Source organism: Hemitrygon akajei, chromosome 4, assembly GCF_048418815.1.
Source record: "Hemitrygon akajei chromosome 4, sHemAka1.3, whole genome shotgun sequence".
Taxonomy (NCBI): Eukaryota; Metazoa; Chordata; class Chondrichthyes; order Myliobatiformes; family Dasyatidae; genus Hemitrygon; species Hemitrygon akajei.
This window is the reverse complement of record NC_133127.1, coordinates 149,854,956-149,871,521: the sequence shown is the minus strand read 5'-3', so window position 1 is coordinate 149,871,521 and position 16,566 is coordinate 149,854,956. Positions and strand designations below refer to the sequence as shown.

The 16,566-nt window shown below is 38.9% G+C and overlaps 1 protein-coding gene across 6 annotated transcripts in view; it reads left to right on the top strand.

Moving 5' to 3' along the window:
* upf3a (UPF3A regulator of nonsense mediated mRNA decay) overlaps positions 1-16,566 on the top strand; it is a 63,546-nt gene that overhangs the window by 35,055 nt on the left and 11,925 nt on the right. For 5 of the 6 annotated variants that reach the window (XM_073043596.1, XM_073043593.1, XM_073043592.1 and 2 more), the window contains 2 exons: positions 6,513-6,661; positions 8,347-8,656. In XM_073043596.1, the coding sequence (XP_072899697.1) occupies positions 6,513-6,661; positions 8,347-8,656 (459 nt within the window). Of the gene's footprint in view, positions 1-6,512; positions 6,662-8,342; positions 8,657-16,566 lie in introns of all 6 variants that reach the window. The other variant, XM_073043591.1, reaches the window with a different exon arrangement.

The window sequence follows — 16,566 nt, the reverse complement described above, 5'->3', positions numbered from 1 at the left end:
TAAACCTTTTTGATTTACAAATTAAATTAGATAATGGTGGAAAAACTGCAGCTCAGACAGCATCTGTGGAAAAGGAAACAGAAAATGTTTCAGGTCTGCAACTATTTCTCTTTCAACGGATGTTGTCTGAGTTTTCAACGTTTTCTGGTTTTATTTCAGATCTCCAGCATCTGCATTTTATTTATATCTTCTAATCCATAACGCTTGACTTGCTTAATTGGATCTTCTTGAATTCTTTCTTGGGCCCTACATTGTACAGGACCTAAAGAAAATATTTTAATGTAAAATCAATTAATTCACATCAGAGATGCTCTTGTATCAGATTTACTTAATTTTAAATTGGCAGGCACTGCACTGATGCACTGCGCTAATGTTCCTCTTTGCATGTGGGTATATCTCTAAGTTACCCTGTACCTATGCTATATCGAGAAATGGACCTAACCTAAGAATAACAACAGACATGTCTTTCTTTAAGTAGTATTGTACTTGGCAAGATTGTTCGAGAATATATTTTTAAATCGTCTTCAGATATTTGCTGACCATATTTTATGTTACAATCAGAGTTCACTGAGGGGAAATAAAAGGGGATTTTCATTGTATATAGCTCTTTTTATAGGAGTAAAGATTTATAGGTGTGGCGGAGCATAGTGTTAGAATTGTAGTGGTACTTATTCAGAAGATAGATTGAAACACCACTACAGCACAGAAATTTCAGTTCAATTAATTAAATTACACCTCAAATTTACTAATGGTGATCATGAAACTACAAGAGAGTTATCTACATTTAAATAAACTATATTAATAATACAATTATTTGGGAATGAGTAATAAATGCAGATTCTGCCAATTACCGTACTTGTATGCAGTGAATGAATTAAAACAAATGGGGTCAGAGGAACAATTGATGACAATAAAAAATTGTAAATCTTAAAGTAAAAGCACAGAATGTTGGAAACGCATGACAGGTCTGATGACATTTGTGGAAAGAAAAAGAATTAGCATTCAGGTAAAGATCCTTCATCAAGCTGGGAAATGAAAAAACTAATTAAATTTGTTGAGAAAATAGAGGATAGGTGAATAAAATGAAAGGAATATTCTGATAGGCTGAGACCAGGGTTACTAATCTGGTTCCAAATTTTCTGGTACTATTTCACATTTAAATTAATCAGGAAAGTTGGATGCAAAGAAAGAAAATTATTTTCAGTACACACGTGTAAGGAAGAATGAAATAATTGTTACTCTGGATCCAATGCAGCACAAATAAAAACATGATAACACAAAGAATATAATAATAAATGCAATAAATATAAATACACAGGAAAGCTTATAATATATAGATTAATTATATGTCCATAAATTGACACTAGGCACAGGAGTATCAGTACATAAGATGTTGGTACATAAGAGAATGATAGAGTAGTGGCGTTTGGGGGTGTGAATGGGTGGGTTAGTGGGTAGAGGTGTTTATAAGCCTTACTGTTTGGGGAAGTTAATTGTTTTTGAGTCTGATTGTCCTGGCCTGGATGCTACATGGCCTCCTCTGTGATGGGAGTGGGACAAACAATCCAAGAGCAGGATGGGTGGAATTTTTCATGATGTTACTGGCCCTTTGCCGGCACCTTTCTGTATTTATGTCCTTGATGCTGGCAGTTTTAATGATCTTTTCTAGAGCCTTCCTGTCCACCGCAGTGCGGTTTTAATACCATGCAGTATGCATCTTGTTTAGATGCTCTCCACTGTGCATCTGTAGAATGACATGAGTATGGATGTGCATAGTCCAGCTCTCTTCAGCCTCCTCAGAAAGTACAAGCATTAATAAGCTTTCCTGACTGTTTAGGATGTGTTCTTGGACTATAAAACGTTGTGTGAGATGTGTACTCCCATGGGTCTGAGTGGTGTGAGTTATCCTCAAGTTGATAATCATCTGCTTTGTCTTGCTAACATTGAGGAAGAGATTATTTGTCTAGCGTCAGGCCTCGAGCTCTTCCACCTCCTCTCTGTAACCCATCTCACGATTGTTGGTGATGAGCCCCACCACTGTCATGTCATTAGCAAACTTGACAATATGATTATTCAAGTGTTTGGCTGTGCAGTCATATATGAGCAATCTGTACAGCAATGGGCTCGGCACACAGCCCGGGGTGGGGGGGGGGGGGGGGTGGGGGGTGGACTCGTGTTGAGGATGATGGGTAGAGAGAAGCGGTTGTGCATCCAGACTACCTGAAGCCTGTTGGTTGAGAAGTCCAACACCAGTTGCAAGGTGGTGTATTTAGACCAAGGAGAGTTTATTCAACAAGGTCTGTAGGACAGTAGTGTTGAATACCAGAATAGAGTCCAGAAATAGCATTATGATACACCTGCCTTTGTTTTCCAGGTGTGTCCAGGCCAGATGCATGACAGATGCTATGGCAGTAAAGGAATGTGCACACGAGCATAGTCAGTAATGCACTTGATGCCCAGCCAGGGATTGTTATTAGACAGGTTTTCCTGTAGGGAGCACACTGCTGTGTGTGAGATGACTGCTCTTAAGGTACCAATGTCTTCTATGCACCTACTGATGTAGCTGACGACAGATGAGGCATATTCTCGAGGTTTATGTCTGCTCTGTTGTGGCCTCCTTGAACATCTGCCAGTTAGTCTGGTCAAAGCAGTCCTGAAGCTCCAATAATAATGAAGAGATTGCATTATTATATCTTACAGTGATGGTTTCTCTATTTTCATATGGAGATGTGATCGAAGAGGCCAAATTAAAGATGTGGGGTGGGTTAGTAAATACAGCGTCTGTTTATATAAATACTACATGGTCCAGTCTGTTTGTTTCCCTTGTGACATGTTGGGGGAATTTAGGTAAATTATCCTGCAGGTTAACATGATTAAAGTCTCCTGCAATTATGAAGAGACCATCCAGATGTTTGTTTTGTAGAGAGCTGAGGATACTGTAAAGCTCTCCCTGAACGTCCTTGGTGCTCATGATTGGAGGGGATATAAACTGTGATGAAGAATATAACAGTAACCTCCCTGAGCAAATAATGTGGCTGGCAATTAATTGTAAGATATTCAATTGCCCCAGAATTATGACTGCTAATTACAGATGGGTTTGTGCACCAACCTTTGTTATTGATACACAGATTCCACCTCCTTTGAATTTCCTCGACAGGGTCATCCCATCAAGTAGAAATGCCAAGTTGGGCATGCTATTGTTTAACCATGTTTCAGTGAAACCCAGAATACAGTAATTTATCATCTTTTTCTGATTATTCATTCTCAGTCTCAGTAAGTCCATTTTATTTTTTAGCAAGTAGACTTCAACATGAAAGGTGATGATACCACTGGCCTGATTGGGTTAGCTCTCAGCCAAGCTGGTGCCCCTTCTCACTTAACACATTTCTGCTTCCACTCGCACCGTCTGTGTCTGTCACTTACTCTGCTGAGCTGCCTAGGCCAGGTTGCTGTCACCGGATCTGATGTCATAGAATCCTTAGTCCACTGATCAACACTATTAATTCTACTGCCAGCGGTTTGAAAAGTAATTTTATTTAAGAGTGCAGCAGCACTGTATTTGCGGAGCTTTGGTTGACTGAAATCCCGGACTAGAAACTTTGAAACACTATCTAAGAATTTAAAACTAGCATCATTATTGGGAGCTGGAGAAATCACTGTGTCTCTCTGCGCTGCCATTTCAAATGAAGGTGAAGAACTTTATTACTCATAACGTGGCCACCTATGGAGGAAACTGAAGTAGTAACAGAGGCATTGGAAGAATGCCTGTCAAGCTGCACTTACGGAAAATAAAGCAGTTAACATTTCAGGTCAAAGACCCATTAGAACTGAAAAATAAAGCTAAAATGCTCAAAATAGAATGTCAAGCCAATTTTATGGGAAGAGAAGCAGAATTAACTTTTCAGGCTGAAGACTCTTTGTCAAAAAAGGCAAGTTATTCCAAGAAACAGAGAAGGTTAGAACCAATGAAACAATGGGTGAAACAATGAAAAAGCATTTGTTCTACACCCCAGTTTCTCAGTAATTTGCACTAGCTTGTTTTCTCTCATCAATTCTGATTAAGAGTTTTCAACCTGGAATGTTAATAGGTTTCTCTTTTCACAGTTGCTCCTTGGGTGGCTGAGTTCTTTGAACACTTATATTTTTGTTTCAGATTGCAGCATCTGCAATCCCCATTTCCCATTTCCCGCACATCTCTCCCATTTCCTGCACATCTGCCCTCACCCCATCCACCCGCCACTCCACTCAGGATAAGGTTCCCCTTGTCCTTACCTACCACCCCACCAGCCTCCAGGTCCAACATATAGTTCTCTGTAACTTCCGCCACCTCCAACGGGATCCCACTACCAAACACATTTTTCCCTCCCCCCCCCCACCTCTTTCTGCTTTTCGCAGGGATCGCTCCCTACGCGACTCCCTTGTCCACTTGTCCCCCCCATCCCTTCCCACCGATCTCCCTCCTGGCACTTTTCCTTGTAAACGGAACAAGTGCTACACCTGCCCTTACACTTCCTCCCTCACCACCATTCAGGGCCCCAGACAGTCCTTCCAGGTGAGGCGACACTTCACCTGTGAGTCGGCTGGTGTGGTATACTGCGTCCGGTGCTCCCGGTGTGGTCTTTTATATATTGGTGAAACCCAACGCAGACTGGGAGACCGTTTCGTGGAACACCTATGCTCGGTCCGCCAGAAAAAGCAGGATCTCCCAGTGGCCACACATTTTAATTCCACGTCCCATTCCCATTCTGATATGTCTATCCATGGCCTCCTCTATTGTCAAAATGAATCCAAACTCAGGTTGGAGGAATAACACCTTATATACCGGCTGGGTAGCCTCCAACCTGATGGCATGAACATTGACTTCTCTAACTTCCGTTAATGCCCCTGCTCCCCTTCTTACCCCATCCCTGACATATTTAGTTGTTTGCCTGTTCTCCATCTCTCTCTGGTGCTCCCCTCCCCTTTCTTTCTCCTGAGGCCCCCCGTCCCATGATCCTTTCCCTTCTCCAGCTCTGTATCACTTTCGCTAATCACCTTTCCAGCTCTTAGCTTCATCCCACCCCCTCCAGTCTACTCCTATCATTTTGCATTTCCCCCTCCCCCCACTACTTTCATATCTCTTACTATCTTTCCTTTCGGTTAGTCCTGACGAAGGGTCTCAGCCCGAAACGTCGACAGCACTTCTCCCTGTAGATGCTGCCTAGCCTGCTGTGTTCTACCAGCATTTTATGTGCGTTGTTATCTGCAGTTTTATTTGTGTTTCCTCAATTAATGCAGCTTTCACTTTTACTTTTTGCATTAATTGAATTTCACAGTTAAAGGTTTATAAACACTTGTTTCTTCTTCTATAAGATCTAAGAAATTCCTTTCCTAATTTTTGACTTGTGGATTTAAGGTTGAGATACTTCAGTGGTAGATTTGCAACATAGTATTGCTGGATTCCATTGTATAAATATGCAAACTCTTATCTTAATGCATTCAATCAGTGAATACTTCTCACATCTGAGATCTTGGGGATGTTGGGAGATAACCCTAAAAGCAAATTTGTGTAATATTAGCAGAAGTCAGCTGCTTCAAAGATGGCTGTTGAAAAGAGGCAACAAGTGAAACCTTGCACTGAAAGTTTCAAAAGGACCTAGACAAATGTGTGATGAGCATTATACACAAAGGGAATGTCCTCTATACCAAGTAACCACAGCATCCCTTTGGGGGAATAGCTTCCCCTCCCAGCAGGAGCTTGCTTGTGACTATATGTTTGCAATTGGGGTGACTTGTAAGGTTAAAAAAAGAGTCTTGTCTATTGCCATGGGCTGAAGGAATAGTAGTAGATCCTGATCACTTGGCATGCCACCAAAGTACTAGAGGAGCTACTACTATTCCTCCAGGTAGAGCAAAATTGGAGATCGGGAATGAAAGTGAGAAATACTGTACTATTCACTTATTTTTCAAACTTTAAGGACAAAATCTACCATCATACTCTGCTGAAATTAATTAATAGGAATTCATGAAATAGTTATATACAAAAAAAATTACTAAAATGAGGTTTGATGGTAAAATTAAATTCACCGAATTTGTATTGCTTCTACCAGTGAACATGCCAGCAGCTGAACAATTACCAGGCCAAGGCTGTAAATAGTCTTCTCAGTGAAAGATTAGGCCTAGCACTTCAGAGAATAGGTTAATTTAAATTTTAATTTTTGACAGGTCCTGACTGAATGCTTGTTAAAAATGTTAAAAAAAATTAAACAAAAAATTGAAGTGTGAAAAAACACACACATGTAAACAATTAAAACATTTAAATTTCTTGTTTGCATCGGTATGTGTTACTAAAGTGCTGCCTGGTGCAAAAGACAAGGTATGACATTCTTGAAGGTTTGAAGAATTAACACTTAAGAACATGCTCCAAGGTGTCAAAGTCAAATTGATCTAGGATAAGAAAGTTCAAATTGATTCCAAAATGTAACATTTTATAATATACTTTTTATATAATCAACTTGCATTGTAATCTTCAGTTGTTGAAAAAAGTTGATAAGGAGGAAGAACAGGACTTGGACAAATGGAAAGAGAAAGCAGAGGATGGTGACACTGATAAAGGAAAGTGGGAAAAATCATGCTGTCCAGGAAAACGATCAGAAATTATACAGAAGGATGTCAAAGATAAGTGAGTTTTTTAAAAATCAGCATTCTTTTATTATGTTAATTATGTCTGCCTGCTCGTTGGAAGTGAAAGTGGAAACTGCAATGTTAATGTTTGCTTAATATATGGACATTTAATTGATTTGTTTTCTTTCAAAAGTTTTATTTATTAAAGTAATCTGAAAATTGTTTAACTTTAAGGGACTCCTTTACAATTGTACTGATTCTATTACTGATTTAATTTTACAGGCATAATGGAATCTGCAACATTCATTTTCAAGCATCCTCAAAATAAAAATTAATTTTAAAATTTGCTAACAAAACTTCAATTTTCATTGGTAATAAAGGTCATTATTTTAGTCTATTTCAGTTGCTGTTATTTTCTCTACCATGCTATTCTCTTTTACACCTTTACAAAATGTTACACATTTTTATTTACATATAATAAACCCATATTATTCAGCGCTGCTGTTTGGTAAAGATGTTAGCTAGAGGTGTTTTTGCTAGCAAAAATAACCTATATCCATGAGTTAAAAAGACTCATATTTTAACATTATAAAAGAAGCAAGATTATACATAGCTCTGTGAATAAAGAACAAAAATTGCTACATTGTAAAACAATAATTTCTGTTGTCACTGAGCAGTAAGTGCTATCATTGTCTGACATCATTATTGTAATAAAAAACACAGTATTTAAGAGTTATCAGAATAATAAACCAGTAATGATTACTGTGCAGCCTTCAGTGTTAGTCTAGGTTATTTGAGGTAAATGAAATGAAAGTAATTGATCTGAAATGAGAAACAAGTAGTTTGTTATTTATGGGACTCTTAAGGGATGATTTTAACTTTAAGCAGTTATGTGAAATGGGTGCAATTGAACCAATATCTGGCATAAAACCCACCCAGTTCTTATTTCCACTGAAGTGAAATAATAAATTATTTCAACCTGATTTTTATGGTTATTAGAAATTGTTGTTTAAAATGTATAGGACAGCATCCATTAATTTCTACACTTGCACTGTGTATTGTTTGCAATGTCAAAGCTTCACATTATTTTAGAATTAAGTTTTGAGGAGAGAAAATATTCACCGAATTTGTGTTGCTTCTACCAGTGAACATGCCAGCAGCTGAACAATTACCAGGCCAAGGCTGTAAATAGTCTTCTCAGTGAAAGATTAGGCCTCGCACTTCAGAGAATAGGTTAATTTAAATGTTTTAATTGTTTACATGTGTGTGTTTTTTCACACTTCAATTTTTTGTTTAATTTTTTTTAACATTTTTAATTTTTGACAGGTCCTGACTGAATGCTTGTTGACAGTATAAAAAGCTGATCTGGCAGCTGAGAAGCAGAGGGGAACGGGGCCTCGCTGCTTTCAACGCCGGTCTTGTCACAACAGACGGCCACTTGCTGTAAGGGAGACCCAATGTTGTCTGGGCCTTGCCTATGTGCTAGAAGTCAGGCTCCCAGAGGAAGACTGCTCCCTGGACCACGCTGGAAGAAAAGCATGGTCCAGGGCACAGATGATCAGAAAACTTGGGGTAGCAGAAGATCTGCCCTTTTTGTTACAGCTGCTTTGAGTTACATAACAAACAATAGAAATGGTATTTAAGTTTTCCTGATTTATCTTAATATAATTATTTAAAATATGTCACTGCAGGCAGCATGCCAAAAAAGAAACATAATTAATGATAAATTTTATTTTTACGTAGACCACCAAACGATAGTGATAAAGAACGTAGAGAGAGGGAACGGGAAAGAAGATTGAGGGAAAAAGAACGAGAACGAGAGCGACAAAGACGACGTGAGGATGAGCGCAGAAAGCAAAAAGAGCGATATGATGTAGAGAGGGCTATGAGAACTAAAGAAGAAGAGACAAAAAGAGGGAAGGAACATGGACATGAAAGAGAAAAGAAGGGAGACAGCTTGAACTACATCTTCAGTACTGAGAAAATAGACAAACTGGGTAAAGAAGACAAAAACGATGACGTGGGATCTAAAAGGGAGCGAATAAGAAATAAGGTATCTGTCACCATTTTTTCAAGCTACTATGGTATTGGCAACATTAATTGGAGTGGATATTCAAGTTCTACATTCGAAAATACTGAAAGTTAAATGCATACACAAGTTAGTTGTCAAATACTTTGAAACATGGACAACACATAGCATTAACAAGTCCTGTGAGGCATTGTTTCAATTCATTGTATCATTTTAAACTTCATATTTAGAATGGGATAAAACGTGTTATTAATTTTTATTATAACCCAAATGATTTGAAGTTTTGACTTAAAAATTACTAATCTGCAGAAAATAGTATTTCAAAAATTAATAAAAATATCTTTTAATTCCACAAGTAACTGCTGATGAAGATTTATGCTTATTAAAGGATTTAATTTTCTCAAAGTTAACGAAAGGAGGTAAAGTTGAGTTCTTTAGTTTCCAGTACTACTGAACTTATGATCTCAAAATTATTTGAAATGAGCAATTTCATTTCAGTTTCTGAAACAAGATGGAAAATTTTAAATAAAATTTGTATTTTAACTAGTGTTTTTTAAGATTATTCTTTGACAGAAATAGTACATTGATTTAGAGAGCTGGTTAAGGAAAGGTCTTACTTATGGAAGGTTTAATTGCTACCCTTTAAACATGCTCTTGAATGGGGAGAGATTATTTTTATATCCATATAATCATTATTTAACTTTTTTAACTAAGTGATACATTATTGAGGAATTATCACGTAAGAAATACAAAATATTCATGTACAAATGAACCAATTTTATGATAGTTCAGGAAACAGAAATCAGCCCTTACGAAATTCACAGTTACCAAAAAATCTGGAATACAGAATAATAAATCAGTCTTACAATTTTTTCTGGTGAAAAAAAGTATTTAAATAAACACTTCTTTTAAATCCATAACTCGCAACATATGTACAGATGATGTAGCTTTGTTTTACTGAAAATCATGATCTAGTCCTTTTCTAGGAACATGTTCCCCCTAACGTGAGGTTTGCCTGTATATAGTTTTAATAGGCTATCTCAATAAACAGATTTCTAAAACTCAAAGTATTCTAGGAAATTGCTGGTGTAATGCAAGGCATTAAAATAAGGAAGACACCAGAAAATATCTGGAAAAATAGTGTTGGGTAAATCTACACTAGTTTAAAGAAGAACTCTGTTTCTGTATTGAGGAATGCATTGAACAGTTCTTGTGACTGTTCTTGGTTCGGAGCTTGTGATTTAAATTGGTAAGATTGATTTATTCAATTTATCATTTGGAAAATATTTTCAATGTGACTTAGGAACATAAGGTATTTTTCTAAGGCTGTAAGGATTCCCTATTATAGTTCTTAGTTTATCTTATAATTTATCTGACATGGTCTGACACGGTGGTCAGCAGCACAGGAGCGCCGCAGGGAACCGTACTCTCTCCGGTCCTGTTCACCCTGTACACATCAGACTTCCAATATAACTCGGAGTCCTGCCATGTGCAGAAGTTCGCTGATGACACGGCCATAGTGGGGTGTGTCAGGAATGGACAGGAGGAGGAGTATAGGAAACTGATACAGGACTTTGTGATATGGTGCAACTCAAACTACCTGCGTCTCAATATCACCAAGACCAGGGAGATGGTAGTGGACTTTAGGAGATCTAGGCCTCATATGGAGCCAGTGATCATTAATGGAGAATGTGTGGAGCAGGTTAAGACCTACAAGTATCTGGGAGTACAGTTAGACGAGAAGCTAGACTGGACTGCCAACACAGATGCCTTGTGCAGGAAGGCACAGAGTCGACTGTACTTCCTTAGAAGGTTGGCGTCATTCAATGTCTGTAGTGAGATGCTGAAGATGTTCTATAGGTCAGTTGTGGAGAGCGCCCTCTTCTTTGTGGTGGCGTGTTGGGGAGGAAGCATTAAGAAGAGGGACGCCTCACGTCTTAATAAGCTGGTAAGGAAGGCGGGCTCTGTCGTGGGCAAAGTACTGGAGAGTTTAACATCGGTAGCTGAGCGAAGGGCGCTGAGTAGGCTACGGTCAATTATGGAAAACTCTGAACATCCTCTGCATAGCACCATCCAGAGACAGAGAAGCAGTTTCAGCGACAGGTTACTATCGATGCAATGCTCCTCAGACAGGATGAAGAGGTCAATACTCCCCAATGCCATTAGGCTTTACAATTCAACCGCCAGGACTTAAGAACTTTTTAAAAGCTATTATTAATGCTTTTTGAGATAGTGATTTAGATGCATATCATATTTTTTACTGAGTTAAGTATTGTATGTAACTAGTTTTGCTACAACAAGTGTATGGGACATTGGAAAAAAAAGTTGAATTTCCCCATGGGGATGAATAAAGTATCTATCTATCTATCTATCTATCTATCTATCTATCTATCTATCTATCTATCTATCTATCTATCTAACTTTGGATAGAGAAACAGGTCTTGAATTATTGGAGGTGCAAAGTTCATTAAAAGAATTCTCTATATTTTGCTGAAGGAGAATATACATCTATCAAGTATAAAAATTGAAATTTCCATCTCTTTTTATATCATGTTTTCCTTGGTTCATGACTAAAATTCACTTCTATGCATCAGCCTACATTTCATGGTGAAGATAGCATTTAGCTTTATGTCCCTTTATTGAAACATTACAGCATAGGAGCTGGAACAGAAGCGGGCTATTCAATGCTTAAGGCCTATTCCACATTAGCTCTGAACATCCATTTCCCAGCTTCTTCACATATTCCTTAGGTACCAAGCAATATGTCTGCCTCCTTCTTGAATGCATTTAATGCAGTATCTCCATTTCTGTGCTGGAAGAGTTCATTCTTCTGAGTAAAGAAATGTTTCAGTGTTAAATAACTGACATTGCATCCTGATGCCCTATCCTCCTGGTTTTGGCATCAGGAACACCCAACAGCAAAGAACAGTACAGTATAGGAACAGGCCTTTAGGTCCACAATATTGTGTTAAACTAATTAAAGTAGAAATTATATGTTCAAGTAAATTAATCCCTTCTGCCTGCACAAAATACATATCCTTGTGCCCATTTAAGAGCCCCTTCAATGCCTCTATCATATTTGGCATCAGATGGCAAGACAAAGCACCAAACACTGAAGCTCTCTCTAGAGCAAGTCTACCACTGCTGATGAGAGCACAGACCTGGTGGGCAGGTCATGTCATCCATATGCCGGACGATCGCATATTCAAGCAGCTCTTTTTTGGAGAACTCTCTGCAGGAAGACGCTCGCATGGAGGGCAGAAGAAACATTACAAAGACACACACTAAAGGCCTCTCTGAAGTCGCTTGACATAGACGCAACCTCCTGGGAAATGCTGGCACAAAACCGCCCTACCTGACGCGGCCTCATCCACAAGGCTGTCAAGCTTACGAAGCAAGGCGCACTGCTGAAGCACAATATAAGCGCAAGCTGCGCAAGTCCAGAGCCACTAGCACAACAACTGCAGTGCCTACACACGTCTGCCCAACATGTGCCAGGACATTCCATACCCGAATTGGCCTGACCAGTCATCTTCAGACATACTGCATCCAGTCTCAAAGTCGACAGATGGTGTCGACTGATGGTCAACAACAATGGACGAGCAGGACATATTTGCCTCCACCACCACCCAGGCAACGCATTCCAAGTGTCCACTATTCTGTTTTTAAAAAAATGCCCCATACATCTCCTTTAAATTTACCCCCCTCACTTTAAATGTATACCCAGTTCCAATTCTGGGAAAAAGATACTGGCTGTCTCCTCTAGCTATGCCTCACGTAATTTTGTAAACCTCTATTGGATCTCCCCTCAGCCTCTACCACTTTAGAGAAAACAACCCAAGTTTGTCCAACCTCTCCTTAAAGTGGCATGCCCTCTATTGCATGTAGCAGCTTGGTAACTCTCTTCTGTACCCTCTCCAAAGCCTTGGCATCCTTCCTATAATGGGGCAAACAGAGATGAATGCAATTCTCCAGAAGTGGCCTAACTAGTTTTATACATTTGCAACATAACTTCATGACTTGTGAACTCACTCTCTCGACTAATGAAGGCAAGCTGCCATATGTCTTCTTTACCACCCTACCAAACTGTGCAGCCACTTCAGAGAGTATGGTCTTGGACAGTGGTAAGGGTCTTCCCATTAATAGTGTACTGTCTCTTTACACTTGTTCTTCTGAAGTGCAACACTTCACATTTGACTGAGATAAACTTCATCTGCCATTTCTCCACCCAGTCTGCAACTGATCGATATCCTGCTGTATCCTTTGCCAGTCTTTTAAACTACCCTCAACACCATCATGTACCATCTGTAAATTTTACTAACCCACTCATCTACATTTTCATCCATATCATTTATATCCATCACAAACATTAGATGTACCTCTACAGACCTCTGCAAAACACCACTAGTCACAGACCTCCAGCCCAGAATAAGTCCTCTCAATGCTATCGTCTGTCCTCTATAGGCAAGCCAGTTCTGAATCCAAACAGCCAATTTTCCATGAATGCCATGCATCTTAATATTCTGGATGAGCCTCCAATGTGGAAGCTTGACAAACTCCTTATTAAAATCCATGTAGACAAGTTCCACAGTTCTAACTTTATCAATCACCTTTGTAACTTCTTCAACAAAACTCAGTCAAGTTAATAAGACACAATTTGTCCTGCACAAAACCATGTTTAATGTCCATGATTAGGCCATGGTTTTCCAAATGCTCATAAATCCTATCCCTAAGAATCCTGTCCAGTAATTGATGTGTCACTCACCAGTCCATAGTTTCCAGGTTTGTCCCTATTTCCCTTTTTGAATCCTCCCTACAATTAGTTTGTCTAGTCCTGTTAGCATTTTTATAAGTTTCTATTAGATCTTCTCTCATTGCTTTGAGCTTCAGTGACTGTGGGGCTAATGAATGCAACCTATCTTCATGAATACATTTTGCCATCTCAGAATCAGTCTAGTGAACCTATTGTTGCACTCCTTCCATGCCAAGAACACCCATCCACATAAAGAAGATCAAAACTGTACACAAATCTACAGTTGGATTATTGTGTGCAGTGCTGGTCAACTAGCTCATGAAAAGGATCCACCATTGGTTCTGCCCTCACCCAAAACTCCACCATTTCCCAAATATTCTCACTCACACTATCTTCCCACCATCTCAACAGTGATGGATTTTCCCTTGTCCTTACCTACCACCCCATCAGCCTCTGAATCCAAAACCTACCACTAAACATATCCTTACCTCCCCCACCCCTCACTTTCCACAGGGATTGCACCCTCCATGATTCCCTTGTCCATTTGTCCCTGCCCACTAATCTCCGTCCTGGCACTTATCCCTGCAAGTGGCCAATTGCTACAACTGCATATTCACCTCCTCCCTTACCTCCATTCAGAGCCCCAAACAGTCCTTTCAGATGAGGTAACACTTCACCTGTGAATCTGCTGGATTCCCACTCTCCCTCCCTCCCTCCCTCTCCCCTCTTCTATTCCCCACTCTAGCTTCTTACCTCTTCTCACCTGCTTATCACCTCCCCCAGGTCCCCTCCTCCTTACCTTTCTCCTATGGTTCACTCTTCTCTCCTATCAGAATCCTTCCTTGCCAGCCCTTTACCTTTCATACCCACCTGACTTCACCTGTCACCTAGCTATCTCCTTCCCATCCCTCCTGCCATTTTATTCCGGCATCTTCCCCCTTCTTTTCCAGTTCTGAAGGGGCTCAGCACAAAACATCATCTGTTTATTCATTTTCATGGATGCTGCCTGACCTACTGAGTTCCTCTAGCATGTGTGTTGCTCTCGATTTCCAGCAGCTGCAGAATCTCTTGTGTTCACGGAAAGGATGTCATTAAGCTAGAAAGGGTTCAGAAAAAATTCATGAGGATATTACCAGGACTCAAAGTTTGAGTTATGAAAAATTGGATAGACTGGGCTGTTTTTGCCGGCTGAGGGGGTGATCTTAAAGGGGTATATAAAATCGTGAGGGATATAGATAAATTGAATGGTTATAATCTTTTGTGGCAAGTGTAGGGCAGTCTAAAACTAGAGGGGAAAGATTTAAAGGAGTCTTGAATGACAAATCTTTCCACACAGAATGTGGTGGGCATATGCAATAAGCTGCCAGAGGAAATGGTAGAGATGTTTGGAAAACATTTAGATAGGTACAAGGGTTGGAAAGGTATAGTGGGATGTGGGCATACGGGACAAACTCATTGTTGGTAGCTCAACTTCAATGTACATTTTCCAGAAATGCCCTATCCAGTTGGTTCCCTGTTATCTATTATAATAATTACATCTTCTATTTAAACACTGCAGTAGATTTGTTAATTATTTCCTTTTCATAATTCTTGTTCCCTCTGTCTAACCCCACTATTGCATCTTTAACATCAGATTCTAGCACTATTGGTTTACTGATACTGTGTATAATCCATCTTTTTAATCATTTCCTTTTTTAAAGCACTGTGGTTGCATTTGACACTGTTCAGCTGTAGGATCTTCTCTGAAGTCAAAGGAATTTTTGAAAATATCACCATTACATTCAATATTTCCAGGGCAACTTCTTTTTTATGTTCTTAGATATAAATAATAAACCTCTCCAGATTGGTTAACATTTAATTTCCCTAGCATTATTTCTTTACTAATGTGCATTTCCTTCAGATACTTACTCTTTAAGCTCTTAGTTCTTATAGGTGGTTCTTTGTGTCTCCTTTGAAAAGCCAGAAACAAGATGGACATTTTTTTTATTTCAATCGGTAAAGGACTTGTATAGACCATTAATTAGGTTGAATGTTTCTAGGTCAGAAATATTAAATAAAAAGCATAGGTCTGTATTTTAATTTTTCACTTATTTCCAATCTTTGTTACTTTGACAATGCAAGGATGGTGAAACTGCTTCATCCATCTTCAAATTCAATGTCATTACCCTTGAAATTTAATGCTTTGTCTCTTAAATGGATGTGCACCTCCAAAGATTATTGTCTGCCCTACAGTTAATTTGAAAATGACTGGAGACTAATTGAAAATCAATTTTAAAGAACCTTCAAGGATGCATTAAAACTGTACATTATAACATGATTCTCATAACTATGTCACAGAATTCACAATGTCAAGCAGTATTTTTCAAAAACTTCTTTCAACATTTTTACTTGTTGAATAAAAGGTTAATGTCATGAAATTGAATAGAATTGCAGAACACGAAAAAAATGTTTCTTCATAGATAAGTTTTTCAGGACCTACTGTTTTTTTTACATCTGTACAAAAATCCATGAGTACCAAATATTTAAAATGATCTTCTTGTTTTTATCAAAATGATGTAAGTACTCAGCTGGTCAAACAGCATCTGTGGGGAGATTCATCACATGGGTCACTGATTCCTGGGGATCTGTATGAAGACACAATTCTTTAAGTGATGGCGATACTTTTTTGACATCTTCAGCTCCTTGCACTTGCAAGTCAAAGGACTTCTCACAAACTTAACTGTTTGACTAGATCTGACATTAGGCTCACTTTGGTCAGGATTAGCAATTTCATGTACAGTCTAGGTACTCAACTAGGAAGCCTCAATACATATGTATTTTTTTTAAATACTTTCATGAAAGTATACTGTTGCTGCCTCAGCAAGCCCCTCCTCAGACTCCTGCTTACACTGTGAGATTTACCCAAAGATCAATGATGATGAAACAATCATATTCATCGCTTAGTAATTGAGTTGTTCTTGGCTCCCCCAATTTTACTTTCATCACTTTTGCTTCTCTTCTTTTATTTCACTTCTCTATGCAGTATTTTTGGCAATGAAGTCTCTTAGACTGGCTATTTTGGGCTCAACACTGTTCACCATTCTTTTTCTATAATCTGTCCTCTGTTTATAGAAGCCTTCCTCCACTTGTGTGGGATAGCCATGGAGCTCTAGGGCTCTAGCAGACATGATTGCCTTCCAAA